We start from the raw sequence: 18,251 nt of genomic DNA, 5'->3' as shown, positions 1-18,251 counted from the left end.
TAGGGTGAAACCAAGATCTTTCAAAAGCATTGCAACACCACTCTGAGTAACCAACAGTCCTTTTCTGACATTCACAGAATGAAAACTTAATTCCCAGAATCTGGAATAGCAAACAGCCTGGGGACTGGGGAATGCTCCTGAGACACCTGACATCCACATTGAAATGATTTCTATCTGCTTATGAGTTGCTTAAGCATAGTAAGATAATTTTTAATTAATCCACATTTGAAAAGGCGGTTCTTTTGCAAAATATTGGTACTGAACACCTGCAACTGGGCCAATCACATGCTGCAGATCTGGGACCCAAGTCCTACCTCCAGCTCTCTGATCCTACGACTGTTTGTCATTTGTGTGAAGAGAAGCAGCCCGAGAAAAGCAGGAAAGACTAAAATAGACACGCTGACTCTATAGCACAGGACAGACACTACTGAAGTGCTTGGAAGTACGTGAAGCAGAAGGGGTGTTTGAATGTGAGTGTGACCTCCTCAGGCAAGAGCCCAACCCAGCAGACTCTTCCTTACCCTTAAGCTGGTTATCTCTGGTTTCGAGTAAATTCCTCCCAGTACAACAAGTTTTGATACTAATGTTTTATCAAAATCTACTTGTAAACTTCTACAGAGTTATAAATGCTGATTTGTTAAAGAAATTTCTACAAAAAGATTAAAAAAAAAAACTTATAAAGTAGCACCCTATGTAATTAGTGTAGAGACAGATGTAAGTTAAATATAGTAAATACAACTCAGCTGTGATGTACTCCTTTGCTTGCATAAATTAAAGTAGCTCTTTGCCCACTGTGACTTCCACTGCAAGTCAGCCTGGTGTGCAATAACATTCAGCATCAGGGAGGATTTAGAACAATTTCTGACTGCTTTCTCAAGAAATACGAATTTTGCATTGCTGAGGACTCAGCTGCCTGTCTCATGGCAGATCCATTTTGGGGTAACTCAGTCTCTGCTGTAGTTGTAATCCTTATGTAATTTAATATTTTCAAAAAAAAAAGTAAATGTACACAGCATTTCTAAAGGTATGTGAGAAGAACATACCTAGAGAACCAGCACATTTCACAAGAACAGAAGAAACACTGTTTGTAGGAAAGGGTGTCTCTGCTTCTTAGGACTAGCAAATCAAAACAGTCCATGACTTTATTATGTGAAATTGTAATAATTATGGGTTGTCCACAAAAGTAATTATGAATTTGTTTTGGTCTTTACCTAACTGTTCTAGCCAGTTCTACTGTAGCTCTTCAGTCTCGATGTTCCCATAAATTGACAAATCTTGTCTAAATTTATTTCTCTGTATCTCTTACACTTCCCAGGTTCATGGGATGCAAAAGCATTACTGAACATAAGCAAGCATTGGCCCTCGGCTTTTAGTATTCAGTTAAAGTAGCCCACAGTGGTTTTTAAGATGTGTTCTTATTTATGATGTGTAGATTAATGTATCTGCTGGCAAACGTAAAAGAAAAAAAAGATTATGTGATTCCTGCATTCCTCGTAAACTTTTTTATTATTTATTTTAAGAGCCAAAATATTGTTCCTTTAAAATACATTAGGGTAAAAAATAAGGTTGCCACTTCTTTTTTTATTTCCTGGCAAACACGGGAAAAGAAACAATCAGTCAAAGCCTTTTCTAGTTAAAGCTAAATGATTATTTTTCTGAACATATTGCAGTTCAGATTTTGTTTCACTTCTTCAGCAGAGATTACTTTTACAAATACTTCCTTGCTCAGAAGAAAATACTCATCTGAATGTATTTATCGTCCAAGGGTTTTTCATTATTGTTATTGAGAAAGAAAGAGTTAGGCAAGGTTTTTATGTGGAGGTATAAACTCTTCAGATGTTTCATGGTGATACCAAGAGGTTAACAGGTGTTTTAGAAATATTTTGAAAAGGTTTATTTCATGTCATCAGTTGTATTTAATCCCTCTAAGCTAAAGTACCATGAATCAAGGTTTCTCTTACATGCTGTGTCAGTCTGCAATTGAATCTTATAGTCCCATCCCTGAAAATAAACATTTAACCTACTTGTGCAGTTGCAGATAAACTGTTCATGCTTACATTTGCAAAGTGTCACTTTCATTTTCCACCCAAAATAAAACTTACCATGTATTAATTTTTCATAGAATTAACCAGAAAAACAGCTTCTTTATGTGTTTGAATTTATTGGTAACTGAAGGTGATTTCTTAGAAATCACGTAATAATTGTAGTGAAATATTAGCCAGTTCAAAGGCAGAAAGGGAGGAGGTTTTGTACTTCCACAGGCATGGTTATTGGATTTAATACTGTGCCTAATCAAATACGCAAGGATTCAATTACAACAGAGTGACTGAGCAGTGGAGCCATTAAATAACTTCCATGAAAGCTTGAAAGGAGGTTTGAAAAGAGGACTGAAGATAGACGCTGCTCATACTTCATAATACCACCAGCGGTTTTAAAATGAGAAATTTTGTGTTGTTTCGAGAGCCGCAGATTGCTGAAGCAAAAAGACAACTTTCTGCAAACCCACAGGACCAACGGTGAGTCCGACCAGCTGTTGCAGGGGGTCGCAGGGTGCTGGGCAGCCCCTAAGCGGTCACCCAAAAGTAATCCAGCCTCGGACCGGGAGGAGAAGGGGGACCCAGCATGGAGCGGGGCTGGAGCTCTTATGGGAGCTAAAACTACCACTGCTTTTATGGGAGAGGTGGGAGCTCCTATGGAATTGTTACTGCTGCGGTTGCCGGCAGGGTACAACACAGCTGTCCCTCTGTAAGGATGGTACCTGAGCAAACCAGTAGCCAAATAGCCAGTAGGTGGAAAGACTTACATACCTACAAAGTTATAATTATTTCATATTAGCATGTCAAAATGCCAGGCACAAACTAGGTCCCTATTTTCTTTACCAAGCTCCAAAGAACAAAGTGGTGACTGTCCCATTCTAAGTATGGCACATGAGGTGCAGAGTAGGAGCTTTCTAATTTCTAGTTTTCAAGCACTGTCCAATTAAAGTGTTCTGGCACTAAGCTGTGACTGTCATGCCTTCATTTGAGCTGGCTCCAGATGAATTTGTGACACTTTGTTTAGTCCCTCTATTTTCACCACTGTGGTAATACAGAAGAAAGAAAAAAAAAAGGAAAATTAAAACCAAAATGCTTAGTTTACATTTTGACATGCAAAGATTTTTCTTTTAAAAACAACAAACCCAAACAAACAAAAAACCAAATACAAACAAAAAAACCCACCACCAAAGGTCTTTACTATTATATTTGTCTCTCCCCACAACCACCACCTTTTTTTTTTGTTGTTTTGTTAGGGAGTATCTGATCACCAATAAAGCAGTAGCAAAGCAAAACCACTACCATTTCAGCTTCAGAAAGAACCTTCTATCTGACTCTCTGAGAGGATCCTGCTGTTCCTGTATTTTATTTCTACAGTGATATATGGCAGCTTTGGTAATTCTGGTAGCTCTTTCAGATTCATGGCCTTTTCAGCACTGACACATGTTAACATAACTGTAGCATCTGACAAGCACAGAAGAAATTCAGTCCCACCCAAGAAATCCTGGGCAGGGATGGGGGGGGGCGGTGTAGAGGGCAACATCTCCTCCTTTACAAGTGCTCTCCCTTTCCTCTGGAGTCCCATGGGCACCAGACTTGTCTCCCTTTTCTTCAGCACTAAAGTGAAGCTGTTGTGATTGATGGGGGGTGGGCTACAGCGTGGTCAGGATGCTAATGCTCAACTCCGCAGTTCTGTTTTAGCAGATCCAGACACACCAACACCCTTCTCCTCCCAGCATCCACGAGGGACTGGTAGAATGAGGCTGACCAGTTGTCATACAGGATATGGATAATATGGCAATGATGCTGACTGGCAAGCAGCAGCCAGAACATATAACCTTTCCTTTAGATACAGATGACTCCATTTGTCCTATCAAAATTATTCACAATAAAAAAAAAAAAGATAAAAAATATTAATCTTGTTTGTGGTAAGGAGAGCTGTTAACAGCTCTAAGCTTTGGATGTACATGAAGCTATAGCTTTTGTCTCTGATGGTGATTTCACCAGCTTTGAATTGCCTGTGACCATTAACTAGAAATTCACTTAACCTGAGATTAATCTTGAAAGACAGGAAATGAAAGGTAATGCCGCGCAGGCCTTCCGAGACATGTATTAATCCCAGCCTTTGACACAAACATGGTTTTATATAGCGAAATAACAAATGAGCTATCCTTATCTCCCTGTGAAGTCCCACGTCTGTAGTGTTTACCTCAAGAAATCTAGGAAGGAGAAACACTTGTCCATGCCCATCACTGACTTTCTCTGCTTCACCTTGGAATAAAACTAGAGTGCCTCATTTCCACTCCATTTCAAAACATGGTCACTCCTGCATGCGAGTTCTTTAGCAAAATAGCATTTTTCAGGAGGACACAGAAGAACCCAGATTATAGAGCAACTTCAGACCTTTTACAGGAGGGAAGTCAAAATACCGATTACTGTTTATAAAACTGTAAACGGTCTACGGTCAAGCAACATTGGAAATTCTCTCTCCCTCCCTAACCATAAAAAAGGAATAAATTAACTGCCACTGCTCAGGGAAGCCTGAGCCCTCATTTCTCCCAGCACTTAGAAAACAGTCTGGAGAAACAAGGTAGAGCAAAGAATTGCCAGGCATCTGTGTAACCAGAACACAGAGACTTCTTCTGTGGTGTCTTCAGGCCTCATGCAGGTGTTTGATGCGAGACTGATGTTACACACTCGTCACCGGGAGGCCAGATTAGAGTCTCCTTTCATTTCATCATACAGTTACATTCATATCCTTCCATCATAATACAAAATACTTCTGTGACTGTTACAGTATACCTGCAGTGCTTGAATAGTTTTGAACCGTTTAAAAGAGTTATAAAAAGATACTTAGCACCTTGCCGAGACAGCTGCAGTATTTTACGCTGTCACACATGCTGAGCAATAAGAAAAGTAAGTTGGACTTTTGCTTCTATTCATTTCACTCAAGCAGAGGATCACAGAAACGGCACACCCACATAATTTCAGTGGCACCTTTGGGACAACTTACCTTGCATTACACGCTGCAGGAGTTTGCCTTTGGGGAGGAAGGAAAGAAGAGGAACTGGTGATGCACCGCGACACCTCTTTGGGGAGGAATTGATCCCGGTGGCAGCCCCAGCGACCCTCTGCTGGCCCCGGGAGCCGGGCAGACCTGGAGAGAAGTGACCCCAGGGACGGATCCTCAGGGGACGCCCAGCCTCTCCTGGCTGCCCCTTCCCAGCCCACCTCCCAGTTTACCCGGGGTCACTTCAGCTGCACTGAAGTGTCCCCCCCGCCCCAAATCACCGGCCAGGCTCCGGGCTGGCTTTTCCCCGGGAGGTGCCCCCGGTTCCCCCCGGCTGAGCCCTGCCGGGGTCTGCCTCAGCTGCGGATCCGACCTGTTGCTTGGCTCTTCATCACAAGCAGCGCCGTCCGTCCGGGGGATCACTTCGGTAACCCGGGGCGTGCGAAAGCAGAAAGGCTCCCTTCTTTCCCTCCCAGCCGCTTTCCGAGCCGCACGGCGAGACAAGTGCCGCCGGCCGGAGCCCGAACCCCCGGGGGAGGTGGGGGGGGGGGGGGGGGGGGCTGCCGAGGGAGCCCCTCTCCGGGGTGTACCGCTTCGGGCACGGTTCTAGCCATCGCCTCTCGCCCCTTCCCACGCAGCCAAAACCCAGGGAGGGCTCCAGGTGCTGCAAAACCTCGGCCACAGCAGGGATGCCCGGCGCGGGGACCGCATCCCCCGTTTGGGAGGGCTCCGCTCCGGAGCGGTCCCCTCAGGCGTGACCGCCAGGTCCCCTCAGAGCCGGGAAAAAGCTCCAATCACCCCCCCGACCCCTCCGGGGCCGCCGTCCCCGGAGAGACTCACCGTCCGTGTGTCCCCCCGCCCGGAAAGGACCCCCGAGGGCGGCGGGAGGTGAGCGGGTACCCCTGCTCTTCGGGGGGGGGGGAACAGGGACACACAGCACCCGTTTTTTGTGCGGGTTTCCGTTATCCCCCCCGGGAGCGTTCACAAACCCCGCCGGCCCCTCCCGCCGCTCCTCAGGCGCCCACCGACGGGCGGGCTCGGCTTGGCACAGTCTGCTGAGCAGCTAATAACATAACAACCCGGCTTTGATCAATCCGAACTAATTACCCCTCTTAATTAAAGTCTTTAGCGGTTGTTTCAGTGTTTTGGCAGGGAAGCGGGAGAGGTTTGCCCTCAGCCAGCACCAGCGCCGCGCTCCCCGCCCGGCCGAGCCGCGGCCCCCGCCGCCGCAGTCACTCGTGTTCAAATATTTATTTTCCACCAGGTCAACGAATTCTTTTTTTTCTTTTTTTTTTTCCACGTGCAAGAATCAAACCGAAATTCAAATCCGTACATAGCGAACCAGCTCTGTCCATAGAGATACGATATTCAGAGGGGGAGAGGGAGAGGAGGAAACCAAGAAGGGGGAAGATAACCAGCAGGCAGCAGAGGCAGGGCGGGATCAACACAATGGAAATATATATATATATATATATATACATCGAAATAATTAAAGTGGTGCAGCGTTCCCGGCTCGGGTAATACAGATCCCAAATAAATACAGCAGAAATTGGCTTGGCGCTTTTTCCCGTTTTTAAAACCATCTCTCCACCTGAGATGCAACGACAACGACAACAAAAAAAAAATAGAGTCTTTAAAAAACAAACCAACAACAAAAAAAATTTTTTTAGAAAAAAAAAGAAGAAGGAGAGAGAGGAAACAATCAGTCCCGTAAACCTTAGTGGCGATATAGAGCATAACACACAAAACCGCTTAACAGGTGCATGCAAAGAGGCGGGCGGGCGGCGGCGGGGGCTCCCACCGGCAGCGCGGCGCTTCCCGCTGGCGGCCCCCCCCTCCCTCCCTCCCTCACGGCTGCAGCGGCGGCGGGCCCTGCAGCAGCGGCCCGGGGGGGGGCGGCTGGTCGGGCCCCCCCAGCTCGGCGGGGGGCCGGGGCAGTCCCAGGGCGCTGTCGTGCAGCTTGCGGACGTGTTTCTTGAGGTCAAAGTTCCTGCAGAAGCCTTTGCCGCAGGTGGGGCAGGTGAAGGGCTTCTTGTCGTTGTGGGTGTGCATGTGGAAGGTCAGGTTGTACACCTGGTGGAAAGCCTTGTTGCAGATATTGCACTTGAACTGCTTCTCCCCGCTGTGAGTCAGCTTGTGGTTTTTGTAGTTGCCTGGGAAGGAGACAAGAAGGGCGAAGGGACGTGGGGCTGAGAACTGGCCGATGCAAAGGGGAGAAGAGGGGAAAAAAAAAAAAAATTCCCCACACCCCGTCCCATCCCCAGCGCTCGGCTTCAGCCCAAAACGACGGCCGATCTCTCGGCAAACACCCGCCTTCTCCCCGTCCTCCCCGCCGCTCTTCTTTGAAGGGAGTTACCGAACACACCGAAGCCGCATCAATCGCAGAAACGGAACCCCTGGCTTCAGCCTTCCCAGCGACACGGGGAGGAAAACTGACCAAACTCCCGCAGCCGGAGGGGGGGACAGGCGGCGCGGCCGTTCGCCGGGCTGCGCCGGGAGCTGCGCGCTGCAGTGCGCGGAGAAGGGGCGCTGCCCGCCGAGGGGCTGCCCCCCGCTCCCGCCAGCGCGAAAACCCTGCCCCACTCCGCCGGCCGGGCCGTAGGAAACGGGTCGGGGCCGGCGATGCTTAGAATAAACCTAAGTCTCTCGTAACAGAAATTGAAACCAAAATCAACGCTCCCCGCCCCGTCGCAAATTGTCCCGAGGGTCGACCTCGCTTAGGGGGGGCCCGGGCAAGGGACAGGGCGCTGGGGACCGGTACCTTTCTGGTGAAATCCTTTGCCACAAAATTCACAGACAAAAGGTTTGTAGCCGGCGTGTATTCGCGTGTGTGTGTTCAGGGTCGAGCTCCGGTTAAAGGCTTTGCCGCACTGGTTGCACTTGTGGGGCTTTTCCTGGAAGGAAACACGGCTCGTTGGGTGGTTTTCGGGGTTCGTGTGCTAGTTCGCGGGGTTCGTGTGCTGGTTCGCGGGGTTCGTGTGTTAGCTGACGGCTCGCCAGTGCGGGGCACCCCCCGGAACCCCACCGCGCTTGGGGCAAACGAAATCCCCCGACGGCTCCGGCTGAGCCCCCCCGCCCCGCCCCGCCCCGCTGCCGGACAGCGCCGGGCTCCCCAAAAAGCGTGAGCGGAGGGGTCTCGGGGCGGGAAGGAGGGAGGGAGGGAGGGATGGATGGATGGATGGATGGATGGATGGAGGCTCACCTGGGTGTGGATGATCTTGTGCCGGCAGAGCGTGCTCGCCTGCCTGAAGCCCTTCCCGCAAACTTTGCAAACAAAGGGTCTGGCTCCCGTGTGCACCGGCATATGGCGAGTTAAGTTATAATGTGCGTTAAATACCTTGAGAGTGAAATCAGACAAAAAAAAAAAAGAATAAAGTCGCGATTAAAAGGCGAGAGCGCCGAGGGGAAGCCGTCGTTTAAAAACTCAAGCAAGCAAGCGACCGAGAAGCCGGCGGAGGGTAGGAGGCTGGGGGAGCAGGGGGAAGGGAGGCGGGCCGCGGCTCTACTTGCCTTTCCACAAACTTCACACGTGAAAACTTTGGGCTTGCTGCTCGGGGAGCCGCGGCTGAACTCCGAGGTCTTGTAGGCGATTTTTTCCGAGAGGATCTGAGCGCTTTCTTTCATGTAATGCTGCAGCTGAGCCTGCGACAAGTCCTTGAAGGCTACCCCCGCCGGGTACTTGTCCGCGGCCGGCAGCACCAGCTTGTTCCGCTCCGCCAGGTAAGCCTTGGGCTGCGGGTGCAAGGGGGAGCTGAGGAAATAAGAAGCCACCGGGTGGATGTTGACACTGGCGGACGGGTGACAGGGGCTGTCGCCTCGGTTGAAATAGCACAGGGCTCCCATGGCGTGGAAGGAGGAGTGATTGACCACTCGGGGTCTTACCAGTTTGTACTGCTGCAAGGGCAGGGCATCGCGGGGGAAATCGCCTTTCAAGCTCAGGGCACAGTTCAAGAGATCGCCGCAGCTAAAGGAGGGCGAGGAAGAGGAGTCTAAGTGAGCCTTCCTGGGTTCCGCTCCGGCCACCGCCGCTTTGGGCAGGGGGTCGTACGCCACCGGGACAAAGGGGATCATGCAGGGGATGGAGGAGTTGAGGTGCAGCGGGTGCTTGGGGTCGCCTTTGGCCACGGAGCCGTGGAGGAGCTGCGGGACGGGGATGGAGCGCGGCTCCGGCGTCCGCGCCATGATGCGCTCAATGGAGAAGGCGAGGGGCTTGGGCGTGCTGATCATGTTGCTCCTGGCAGACAGGCTTTCTCTGGCCGGAGGAGTCGCTAGGATTTTGGTCGCCGTGTGGTGGCCACTATTGTCCATGGCTGGATTGCATTTGTTCGCCCGGTTTGAGCCGCTTTGGTAGACGCCTCTTTTTTTTTTTTTTTTTTTTTTTCCTCCTCTCCTCTCCCCTCTCTCTCTCTTTCACTCTCTCTGCCCCTTTTCTTGTCACTGATCTGCAAGGAGGGAGACCAGCATCGCCGCCGCCACCATCACCACAGCCTCCGCCGGCGGAACCAGCCTTCTCAGTCCAGTGGACTCATGCCAGCCCATCACAGTTTACTTTGGCGCACCAATGACTCGGGACAATCGCTACTTACTGCTATCAATAGAAAGTGTTGTGTCAATAACGCAGCCGAGATCTCGCCAATCGTTAACTTCCAAGAGGAGAAGGTAAACTAGATAATTGCTCAATTCGCTTCCAACAGTCAACAGGAAAAGTTTTTTCCCCCCCAGTAAGCGGCCACTTTTCATTGGCGCCCGCGCCTCCCCCGCCCCGGGAAGGAGGCGGCTCTTCCCTCCTTCTCGCCTCTCTCCCCTCTGCCTCCCCCCCCCCTCTCTTTTTTATTATTATTATTTGCAATCTGCTTAACCGGGCTTTAGAGGCCAAGCAAATCCGAGATCAATTTTCTTGTTTGGCTTTAAGTGACATCATCTAAAATCATTGTCCCAGCGCTAAATAGGGATGCGAAACCCAATTCAAGGGCAAGCGCCGGGGTATTTGTCAAACGAGGTGCTGCAGAAGAAGCGGCTGGAGGGGAAGCGGTTTGTTTCCTTGCCACTTCCCAGCCCGAGCTCTCTTTGTGCGTGGGTGTGTGGGTGTGTGTGTCTGAGGCGGAGGGGGGGGAGAGACGGCTGCTCTGCTCCTGGGACTGCTCCCGGCCTGCTCACCGCTTTAAAGAACGGGGTCAGGTGCCGGCGAGTTTTTGGAAAAGGCGGTAAACACGCGAGCGGGGAACTTGCGACAAGCCAGACGGCGAGAGCGACGCACGGGGATGCAGGAGCCACCCGGTCCAAAGCCAGCGAGTGCTTGTGAGCAAAAGGATGACCCAAAACGTGGGGCTGGGGAAGAGAAGGAAAAAGGAGGTAGGAGGAGGGGGTGCCTTTTAAATCCGAAGCACTTTTTAGAGAGAGAGAGATGTCTAAAGTAACCTGCATATACACTAGGTGTAACTTCTCTGTCCTTCAATAAAACGTGCACCACACAAATACCGAAAGCTCAGGATCGGTATCGATACGAGAAGAAATATACAGCACGCAACGCTGCTTATAGGTGTATATTCTCCTAAACAGATGCGCTCCCCGTGTATTTAAGCGAAGCTCGGCGGCCCTGCCCGGAGGGCCAGCTCCAGCGCCCCGCGTGTCTGCACTTACGGCGAGGCGGGGGTCGGGGAGAGGAGAGGGACAGCGGTGGGTAAGGGGCCTTCTGCATTCGCCCCCTGCCCCAGCGCCCGGCGGTTCGGGGCAGAACAAAGCTCCCGTTCCTCCCGCCGGCCTGGGGCTCACTGGGCTGGCGGCTGAGGGGCCGCTACCGAAATCCCCGGGAGCAGCCAAGGGTCCCTCCGTCCCCTCCCGGGAGCGGGTGGCCGGCGGGGCACCGTGGGGCAGAGCCCGGCCGCTTCTCCCCCCGGCGGAGGGCTGCTCGGGTACCGGCTGGGGAGCCTGCAAAAGGCTCTGTCTGCCGCCCCGGCCCAGGACAACCCACTTGCGGGGAAGCGAGAGCAGGGAGGAAGGGCTGGGGGCCCGGGGAGGGAGGAAGGGATGGAGGGAGGGATGGAGGGAGGGATGGAGGGAGGCATCCTTGCCCTCGGCGCCGTGACCGGCCCGATGCCGCCCCGGGTCACCGCGGCCCCGTTTGAGGAGGACGAGGCAGCGGCTGCCGCACGACGGTACCTCCGCAGCCGGGAGCTGCCGGGCGAGCACCGGGTAGCTGCGGGGGACGGAGGAAGAGATGCCCCTTCGCCCTCGGGGACGGGCGTCCGGCGGCGGGCGGGCGGGGCGCCCGGGCATCCCCCCCCCGCTGCCGAGGACTCGCCCCGCACGCCCGGCCACCGCCGTGCCCGCCCCGTCCCCCCCCGGTGTCCCGGAGCGCGGGCAGGCGGCAGGAGCCGGGGCTGAGCCCGGGGGGGGGGGGCCTGGACGGACCCGGCCATGCCGACAGGCGCCGGGCGGAGGGGGGGGACCCGAGCCCTCCCCTGCGGGGTCCCCGGCCGCCGTGCTCCGCTCCAGCCCCAGCCCCGCTCTCTGCTTTCCCTCGGCCAGGCTGGGGGGGGTTGGGGGGGGCAGCTGCCGCCGGCCACCCCCCCCCCCCCGGCAGCTGGGTCTCGGCGTTAAGACGGTAATTGCTGCCCCGGATCGGGTTCCCGCAGCCGTCCGCCTCTTACCTGCTGCTGCCCGCACCGGCACCGCCAGCCCCGGCCCGGCCGGTGTCACCGACCCCGGGGGGGGCGGCCGGAGCCGTGTCCCCCCAGGGCCGTGTGGGGCGGCTGCTGCGGGCTGCCCGCTTCTCCGGGGTGTCGGTGTCTCTCGCTTATTTTGTGTCTGCCAGAGGAGAGTGTCCTCCTTCAGAGCAATTTACGTTTAATTCAATCTAGGCAAATTTCCTCTTGATTGGTGCTGAAGAAGGGAATTATTGTTGAGTGGGTTTTAGAGGCTTCAAATCCCATATACTTAATATGTTAACAGCTTGCTCTTAACTGGTCTTTTTGGGATTGACTTTTTGACATGTGTTTGAAAGTAAAATATGTAGTGTCATTTGAGCAGGGTAAATATCCCAAAGCAGCAATTACAGCCCTGCCATCACAATTACCCTGGCCTCCTCAGTGCTGAGATACACTCTTGGAGAAGCGGGAGCTTTATTATGCGTTACTTCTTTACGGCTATGCCTCGCGCTCTTGGCGTACCGCACACGAAAACTTATCTTCGTGCCTAATTATTAAATAACGATCTAAAAGCCATATTTTTAATTTTTCTTTTTAATTTTTCATTTTTGGGAAGTCATTGTGTTCCGTCTCAGAGACGGAGCCTTGCTAGTGCCGGAGTCGCCCGCAATATAGATAGACTTTGCTAAAATCAATGTTGATCTATTATTTTTTTAGTCCTGTCCCGAGCTTTGCCTTGCGCTCGGACCGCTTTTTTTAGCGATGTTACATATCTGCCGAGCTGCAAACACCCTGCAATGGTGCTGGTGCAGGGAGTTGTTTCGTTTTGTATTTTTTTTTTTTTCTCCGAGGCAGAGATATTTACAGGCTCTGAGGGTGCCAAAAAGTAACCTCTCGGCCGGTTTCTTTTTTTTTTTTGGGGGGGGGGCACGGCGGGCTGCAGGCCGGGCCAGCCCCCCCGGGCCCGGCCCGCTCTCCAGGCTGGCGGCACGTACCGGGTCCCGGCAGAAGGGGCCGGCGGGGGAAGGAACGGGCCCGCCGGGCTCCCAGAGTTACAAATCGTCGGAGGAATTAAGGGCAAAAGTTTTGCCTCGAGTTGATTTCGTGTTCTGCCCGGGAAAGCTGCTGTTCTCTTTTTCCCCGTAATCGGTTTTGTGTTTCATTCGCTCCTAAGCTATGTTCTTGATATTGCTCACTTGCATTATGATCATAACGTATCTCCACATGCACTCAAAAATCCGAGTCACCGGCGAATTCATCTCGTCGTCAGGATTACTCCAATCCGATCCCAGAGGCGATTAGAGGGAGGTAAAATACCGCCTAGAGCCTAATCTTTAATTTCTTCCTCCTTAATAAAATGAATAATTCCATTGCGTTTTTAAGTAAAAAATGAATTGAAAGGGATAATAACTCCGCTAACCTTCTGTTGCGCGTACTAATCTTTTCCTGGAAGTGTTTTCCCGCAGCCCTCCCGCCCGGGCAGGCGGCACGCCGCAGCCCGCTCCCTCCGTGGGCTCCGAGCCCGCTCCCCGCTCCTGACCGGGGCAGGGAAGCCCCGACCGGCCGCTGCTCTGGGCGACCTTCGGGCGGGGGCACCGGGGACCTTCCGGAAAATACCGGCGGACCCGACGGCGCCCGGTCCGAGCCCGATTGCTGTTGTTGCCGTTGTAGTAGTCATCGTGAAGAGCGATTCGCCGCGTCGCCCCCGGCTTGTTAAAACTCGGAACTAGCCCCGGCTGCTGGGCTCGCCGTTCATGCCCGCTCAGGGCTTGTTGCTTACTGGCTTTTGAAGGGAAGTCAAAATATAAACGGGGGAAAGAGTTAAGGCGGGGGGGGGGACACACCAGACCCCGGGATTACCGGGATGCTGGGCCGGCTGCGGTCCCCGGTTACTAGCCGGCGTTGGGGGAGAGCCAGGGCGGCCGTCCTTTTCGGTGGGAACCTGCCGCTGCCGCCGCCCGCCCGGCTGCTGGGACACGGGGGGGACACGGGGGGGACACGGGGCTCCCCGGCCCCGGCGAGGGGAGGGGAGGGCGGCAGCAGGGACGGGGGGCGCCGGGCAGCAGCTCCGGGCTCTGCTCCTTCTGGGGCGCGGGCAAAGGCGCTTGGGCTTTGGCGGGTTGTTTTAAAGTTGTAACTCTTCGGCGTTTTCTCCACCGACGTTTTCTCCGGGGGGGAATATATATATGTGTGTGTGTGTGTGTGTGTATACCTTCTGAGACTATGCATAGCCTCCCCATCCAGCGAGTGCGTGTTGGCATCCCTCTGTATCAGTTGCCCCGCAAGGAAAATAATAAAGTCTTGCTATTTTTAACCTAATCCATCACAAAAGAAAAACAGTTGAAGCTGACCCGCCAAACACAAGTGTTCCCGGAGGTAAAACAAAGTTTGGCTGTACAGTACGTCTCGCACAGACCCCTCTAAACCGAAAACCAAACGGGTGCAAATTAAGCCTTTTCACGTATAAAGCCCGTAATCACATATAATCGAAATTACAAGTGACCCTCTAAAGCAGCGCTCCCGGCCCTCCCGTAATTCATGCAAGAGATTTGTCTAAGTGTGCCAGCTACGAACGTGAACTGCAGCAATCACTTCTAATCTAATCAGTCCGCCTGTGAGGGGACCCAGCGGTGTCATCAACTCCAAAGGGCCCTTGGTGGAAGTGGCTGGGAGAGGCCAGCGGCAGCTGGAGCCATGAATGACACTTTCTCATTTGTTCCTTTCCCAGTTCGACAAATGTTTAGCCCCGTTGCTGCTAAATGAACGCCTCGCGCTCTTTGGCTCGGGGAAGCTATTTATTTTTAAGATTCCTGAATAGGATCAGGAGCAATTAACTTATTTTTTTTTGTTGTTTCTATTTTCTCCCAGTGGATTGGGAGCTAACCTTGGAGCAAAGCGAAGAGCTGGCCGGCTGCGTGGGCGCCCGTGCGCTGCCTTCCCGGCCCCGCGGTACGCGGCGGGGAGAAGGTGTCCGTCCTCCAGCCACGGAGCCGGGACAAAACCCCGCTCCCCGGCGGCGGGCTGCCGCTCGGCGTGCCGCTGCCGAGGGAGAGGGACGGAGGGAGAAGCCGAGTGAAAAAGAGGAAAAGAATTCGAACAAAAGCAGGAGCCGTGCCCCGTCGCGGCCGCTGCTGGACGGCGCCCGGAGAGGGCTCCCCGCTCGGCACCCCTGCCCGGGCACGGACCCGGGGGGACAACCGAGCAGCCCTCGGGACACACGGAGACACGCACGACGGTATTCCCCCTACGGCCAGCAACTTAAAATGGTTGGGGTTTTGTTGGTTTCGTTGGGGGGTGGTGGTTGTTGTGGTTTGGTTTGGTTGGTTTTATGGTTTTGTGGGGGGTTTGGTGTTGGGTTTTTTGGTTTGATTTCTTTTTGGTTTTTTTTTTGTTTTGTTTTCTTTTCTTTTTTTTTTTTTTCAGTCGCTATTCGAACAGAAGGCGCCTGTGCCGCCGGGAGCCCGGCCGGGGCGGGGGTCCCCCTCTGCAGGGAGGACTCTCCTGTTGCTGCCTTGCGGCTCCCGCCGCCCGCTGCGCCCTCGTTTGCTGCCAGTCAAACGCTCGATCCAAAACCCCCTCGGAAGATGCGTGACGGGTGTTCTCTGCGCTCACCGCCGACCCACCCCGCAGCCCGACCCCGACACCTCCCGCTCATTCCCACGTCCCGCGTGGAGCCGCACCGGCTGCCCACGCAGAGGTGCCCTGGCCGCCCTCCGCGGGGCGTGGGGAGGGGGAGAGAGCTCTTGGTCCCGGGGGGGAGAGCGTCGAACCGGGACCCCTCCCGCCCCTTCGCTTAGGGAAAGCGGGGGCCGCCGTGGGCCGTGGTCCCCCCGCGGAGGTGGTGGTCGCCTCCCCGCGACGGCCACGCACCTGCGGGAGCGTGCTGAGGGTTTGAACGCGTCCGTGGAAGCGCGAAGGCGGCCCCGCTTCCAGGCCAGCGGGGTTCTGCCGCGGCGGCGGCCGGCCCCGCAGCTGTCACGCAGATACTCACTGGCCTTCTCAACCTCGGCGCCGGTTCACGGTTTCACAAATCTAGTTACTAAGAAAATACGTGAATTAATAAGAAACGGAATGACCTTTGGAGAGCTGTCATTTCTGTGCCTGCCTCCCCGTGATGTCTGCTGCGCCGCCTTTCCAATAATAACAACTTATCACATACTTGGTGTCCAAGTTAATTTCTCTGAAATCGCCAACACCTCATAACTTCTTCGTGGTTACATCATCTTTGGTTTTTTTTACCGTTTCCTCACTCTTCTCGATCTCACTGACAGACACGTCTTGCAAGTACCGCATGCAGATGAAATTGTATAGCAAAGTGCTCGACATATGGGGTGTACATGTATCATGCTTCATGAAATCTGAGTAATTCAGACCCACTTCAAGCCACAGAAATTCGTAGGTTTTGTTTGTTTTTTTTTTTAATTACATCAGGACATAGAAAGGGTTGACTGCTCCCTAAGGGACGGGGAGCTGGGGGGACCCCCAGGCTGGCAGAGCAGGGCCCCACCAGCCAGGGCTGGTCCCACCACACCCAGCCAGGGAGCGGGGCAGGGGGGGGCAACTCAGAGTCCAGGTTCCTGGCACGTTTGTGATGATCGGGAAGGTCTGAAGTCAATCCATGGGTCGGGGGCTGGATCAACAGGGCCCATATGCAAGCACAGGTGGGGCTGTAGCTGAGTGAGAAACCAGCACTCTGGCTCCATCGCTGGGGCAGAGGCTGGCAGCCCTGCACTGAGCTGAGGTGGAGTCCCTGGGCAGAGGCTGTGGGTGGGGGTCCCAGGTGATGCCCGTCAAGACCATGATGGCCTATGAGTCCTCTTGAGGTCCTGACAGGTGAAATTACTATAACTTACTCTGTAATTGTCCAAGTCAATAGGGAGAGTGGTTTGCCTTAGCAGGATACCCTTTTCAGTGTGAGGACAACTTGGGACAGAGGACAAGCCCACAGGGGAGGTGAGCACAAATCAGTATGTTTCTCACGGGGCTTTTGGCTAGCAGGGCTGGGCAGATGGGTTACTGCCAGGTCAGTCTCCGCTGAAGGAGGGTTGGACCCATCACCTCCTGGGCTGCACTGGTGTCAGCCACTTCTGTCCCAGTGCTTCTAGTTCCCACTCCAGGTCCCCACACCGTTAGTGACTTGCTAGGGACAGTGTCTGGTTTTGATATCGCTTCCTACCCGCGTGTCATCTCAGAACTTTAAAAATCTCCTAATGCCTTCTTCTCAGGAGAGCCCTGCATGGAGCTGGCATTCCCCTGCGCCGGGAGGCTCGGCAGGCACCGCAGGGCCACCGCGGTGACACCTGCCTTCACCTGTTTACGACAGGTTCCTCTGCAGGGTCTCAGGTGGGTAAAGATGGTGGGAAGAGGGCAAGCAGGGGGATACTTGCAGAGACAAAGCTCCCTCTGGGTCTGACCGGCACCGATCTCTCTGCTTCATTGGGTTTGGGAGCTGGGTGTTGTTATATCGGGCAGCCTGGCTTCCTCCGTAGCCTCCTGCCTGCCACAGCGAGTCTGGGCTGAGGCTGCAGCTCCTGGCCCGGCAGGCTACCCCTTACTGAGCCTGGGTTTCAGCCAGAGCCCCACCTGGCCCTTCAAATGCCATCGGCTTCCATGCCAGCATGGCTAGGGTGAGAGACGGGAAAGGGATGTGTAATTCTTCCACTGCTATCAAAACCTAAACCAGCAAACCCATCTGGGAGCCTGGGAATGGTGGAAAATGGTGCTCCCCCCAGCCCAGCAGAGCTGGTAACATGATCGCCAAGCGATGGAGGGGAGTGGGCTGCGTGTGCCCTGCCCGCCCCTCTGGCTGCCTCCCACCCTGCTGCTCCCCAAACATTGTGCGCTGCAGCTGCACGGATCCCGGGACGGAGGGTGCACGCACCGTTGCCCTCGCGGCCTCCCCGGGCACCTCCAGGGAAGCACTCGGTCCGGGCATGAAGAGCCGAGAAGAATAGTCTTCCTCACCAGCTCCTGTTTCTTCCTTTTTCGCTGAACTCACCTCAACTTGCGTGCGGATGAGGAGGCTGGTTTGCCACAGGAAAAAATGCCGGGCTGGGTTTCTCCCTAGACAGGTAGGAAGAAGTGTAACTTGCCCTTCCCTGCTTGGTCGAGCTTCCAAGTGTGCTGAAAAACACTTCCCTTGCAGCTCTCGTTCTCAGCTCCTGCAGCACCCGTGTGCTTGCGACAGACCCCTGAAGTCCTACAGTCTATTCTTGCAGGGAAACTTCATGCCAGCCTCGTAAATCCTCAACAGTCCATCAGCAAAACCCTTCAAGTATAACGCTATGGCTCAACAGGGACCTCAGCAACCTTCCCTTACTTCTTTGGGTATCATCTGTGTTTTTTCCAATTTTGTCTACACGAACCCAGGAATTAGTCATGTTCCTGGGGTGGGGTGGGGTTGTGGGTGAAGCTGCATTTTTCATAAGATGTGTGAGTTTTGACTGATGAAAATTTGAATTCTTTCCAGCTCATATTGAGGGCATAGAAAAACAGGCAGGGGCCACTGTCTGTTATCTGCCATTGAGGGTTTTTTGTCTGCTTTTTGTCTTTATCAAGGCA

At 53.7% G+C, this 18,251-nt stretch overlaps 1 protein-coding gene across 2 annotated transcripts; it reads right to left on the bottom strand.

Annotated features, from left to right (window-relative positions):
- Nucleotides 1-6,813: 6,813 nt before the first annotated feature.
- FEZF1 (FEZ family zinc finger 1) lies at nt 6,814-9,392 on the bottom strand. Of its 2 annotated transcripts, XM_075026802.1 has the most exons (5): nt 8,926-9,392; nt 8,554-8,775; nt 8,246-8,380; nt 7,805-7,937; nt 6,814-7,196 (listed from the first exon to the last, which is right to left on the bottom strand). In XM_075026802.1, the coding sequence occupies exons 1-5, from the start codon at nt 9,349-9,351 to the stop codon at nt 6,892-6,894; spliced, it is 1,221 nt and encodes a 406-aa protein (XP_074882903.1). In that variant the 5' UTR covers nt 9,352-9,392; the 3' UTR covers nt 6,814-6,891. The 2 variants fall into 2 exon arrangements, with proteins under 2 accessions (XP_074882903.1, XP_074882902.1); XM_075026801.1 differs by having other exon boundaries at nt 8,554-9,392.
- Between the last annotated feature and the right edge of the window lie 8,859 nt (nt 9,393-18,251).

This window comes from Buteo buteo, chromosome 4 (genome assembly GCF_964188355.1).
Source record: "Buteo buteo chromosome 4, bButBut1.hap1.1, whole genome shotgun sequence".
NCBI classification, from domain to species: Eukaryota; Metazoa; Chordata; class Aves; order Accipitriformes; family Accipitridae; genus Buteo; species Buteo buteo.
Note: the sequence above shows the minus strand (reverse complement) of the source record. Positions and strands in the feature narration are given on the sequence as shown.

Coding starts and splice junctions, on each gene's coding strand:
- FEZF1 (XM_075026801.1), bottom strand. CDS start 9,351: ATGGACAATAGTGGCCACCACACGGCGACCAAAATCCTAGCGACTCCT. Junction 8,381..8,553: donor CGTGTGAAGTTTGTGGAAAG/GCAAGTAGAGCC, acceptor TTCACTCTCAAG/GTATTTAACGCACATTATAA. Junction 7,197..7,804: donor CAAAGGATTTCACCAGAAAG/GTACCGGTCCCC, acceptor TCTCCTTCCCAG/GCAACTACAAAAACCACAAG.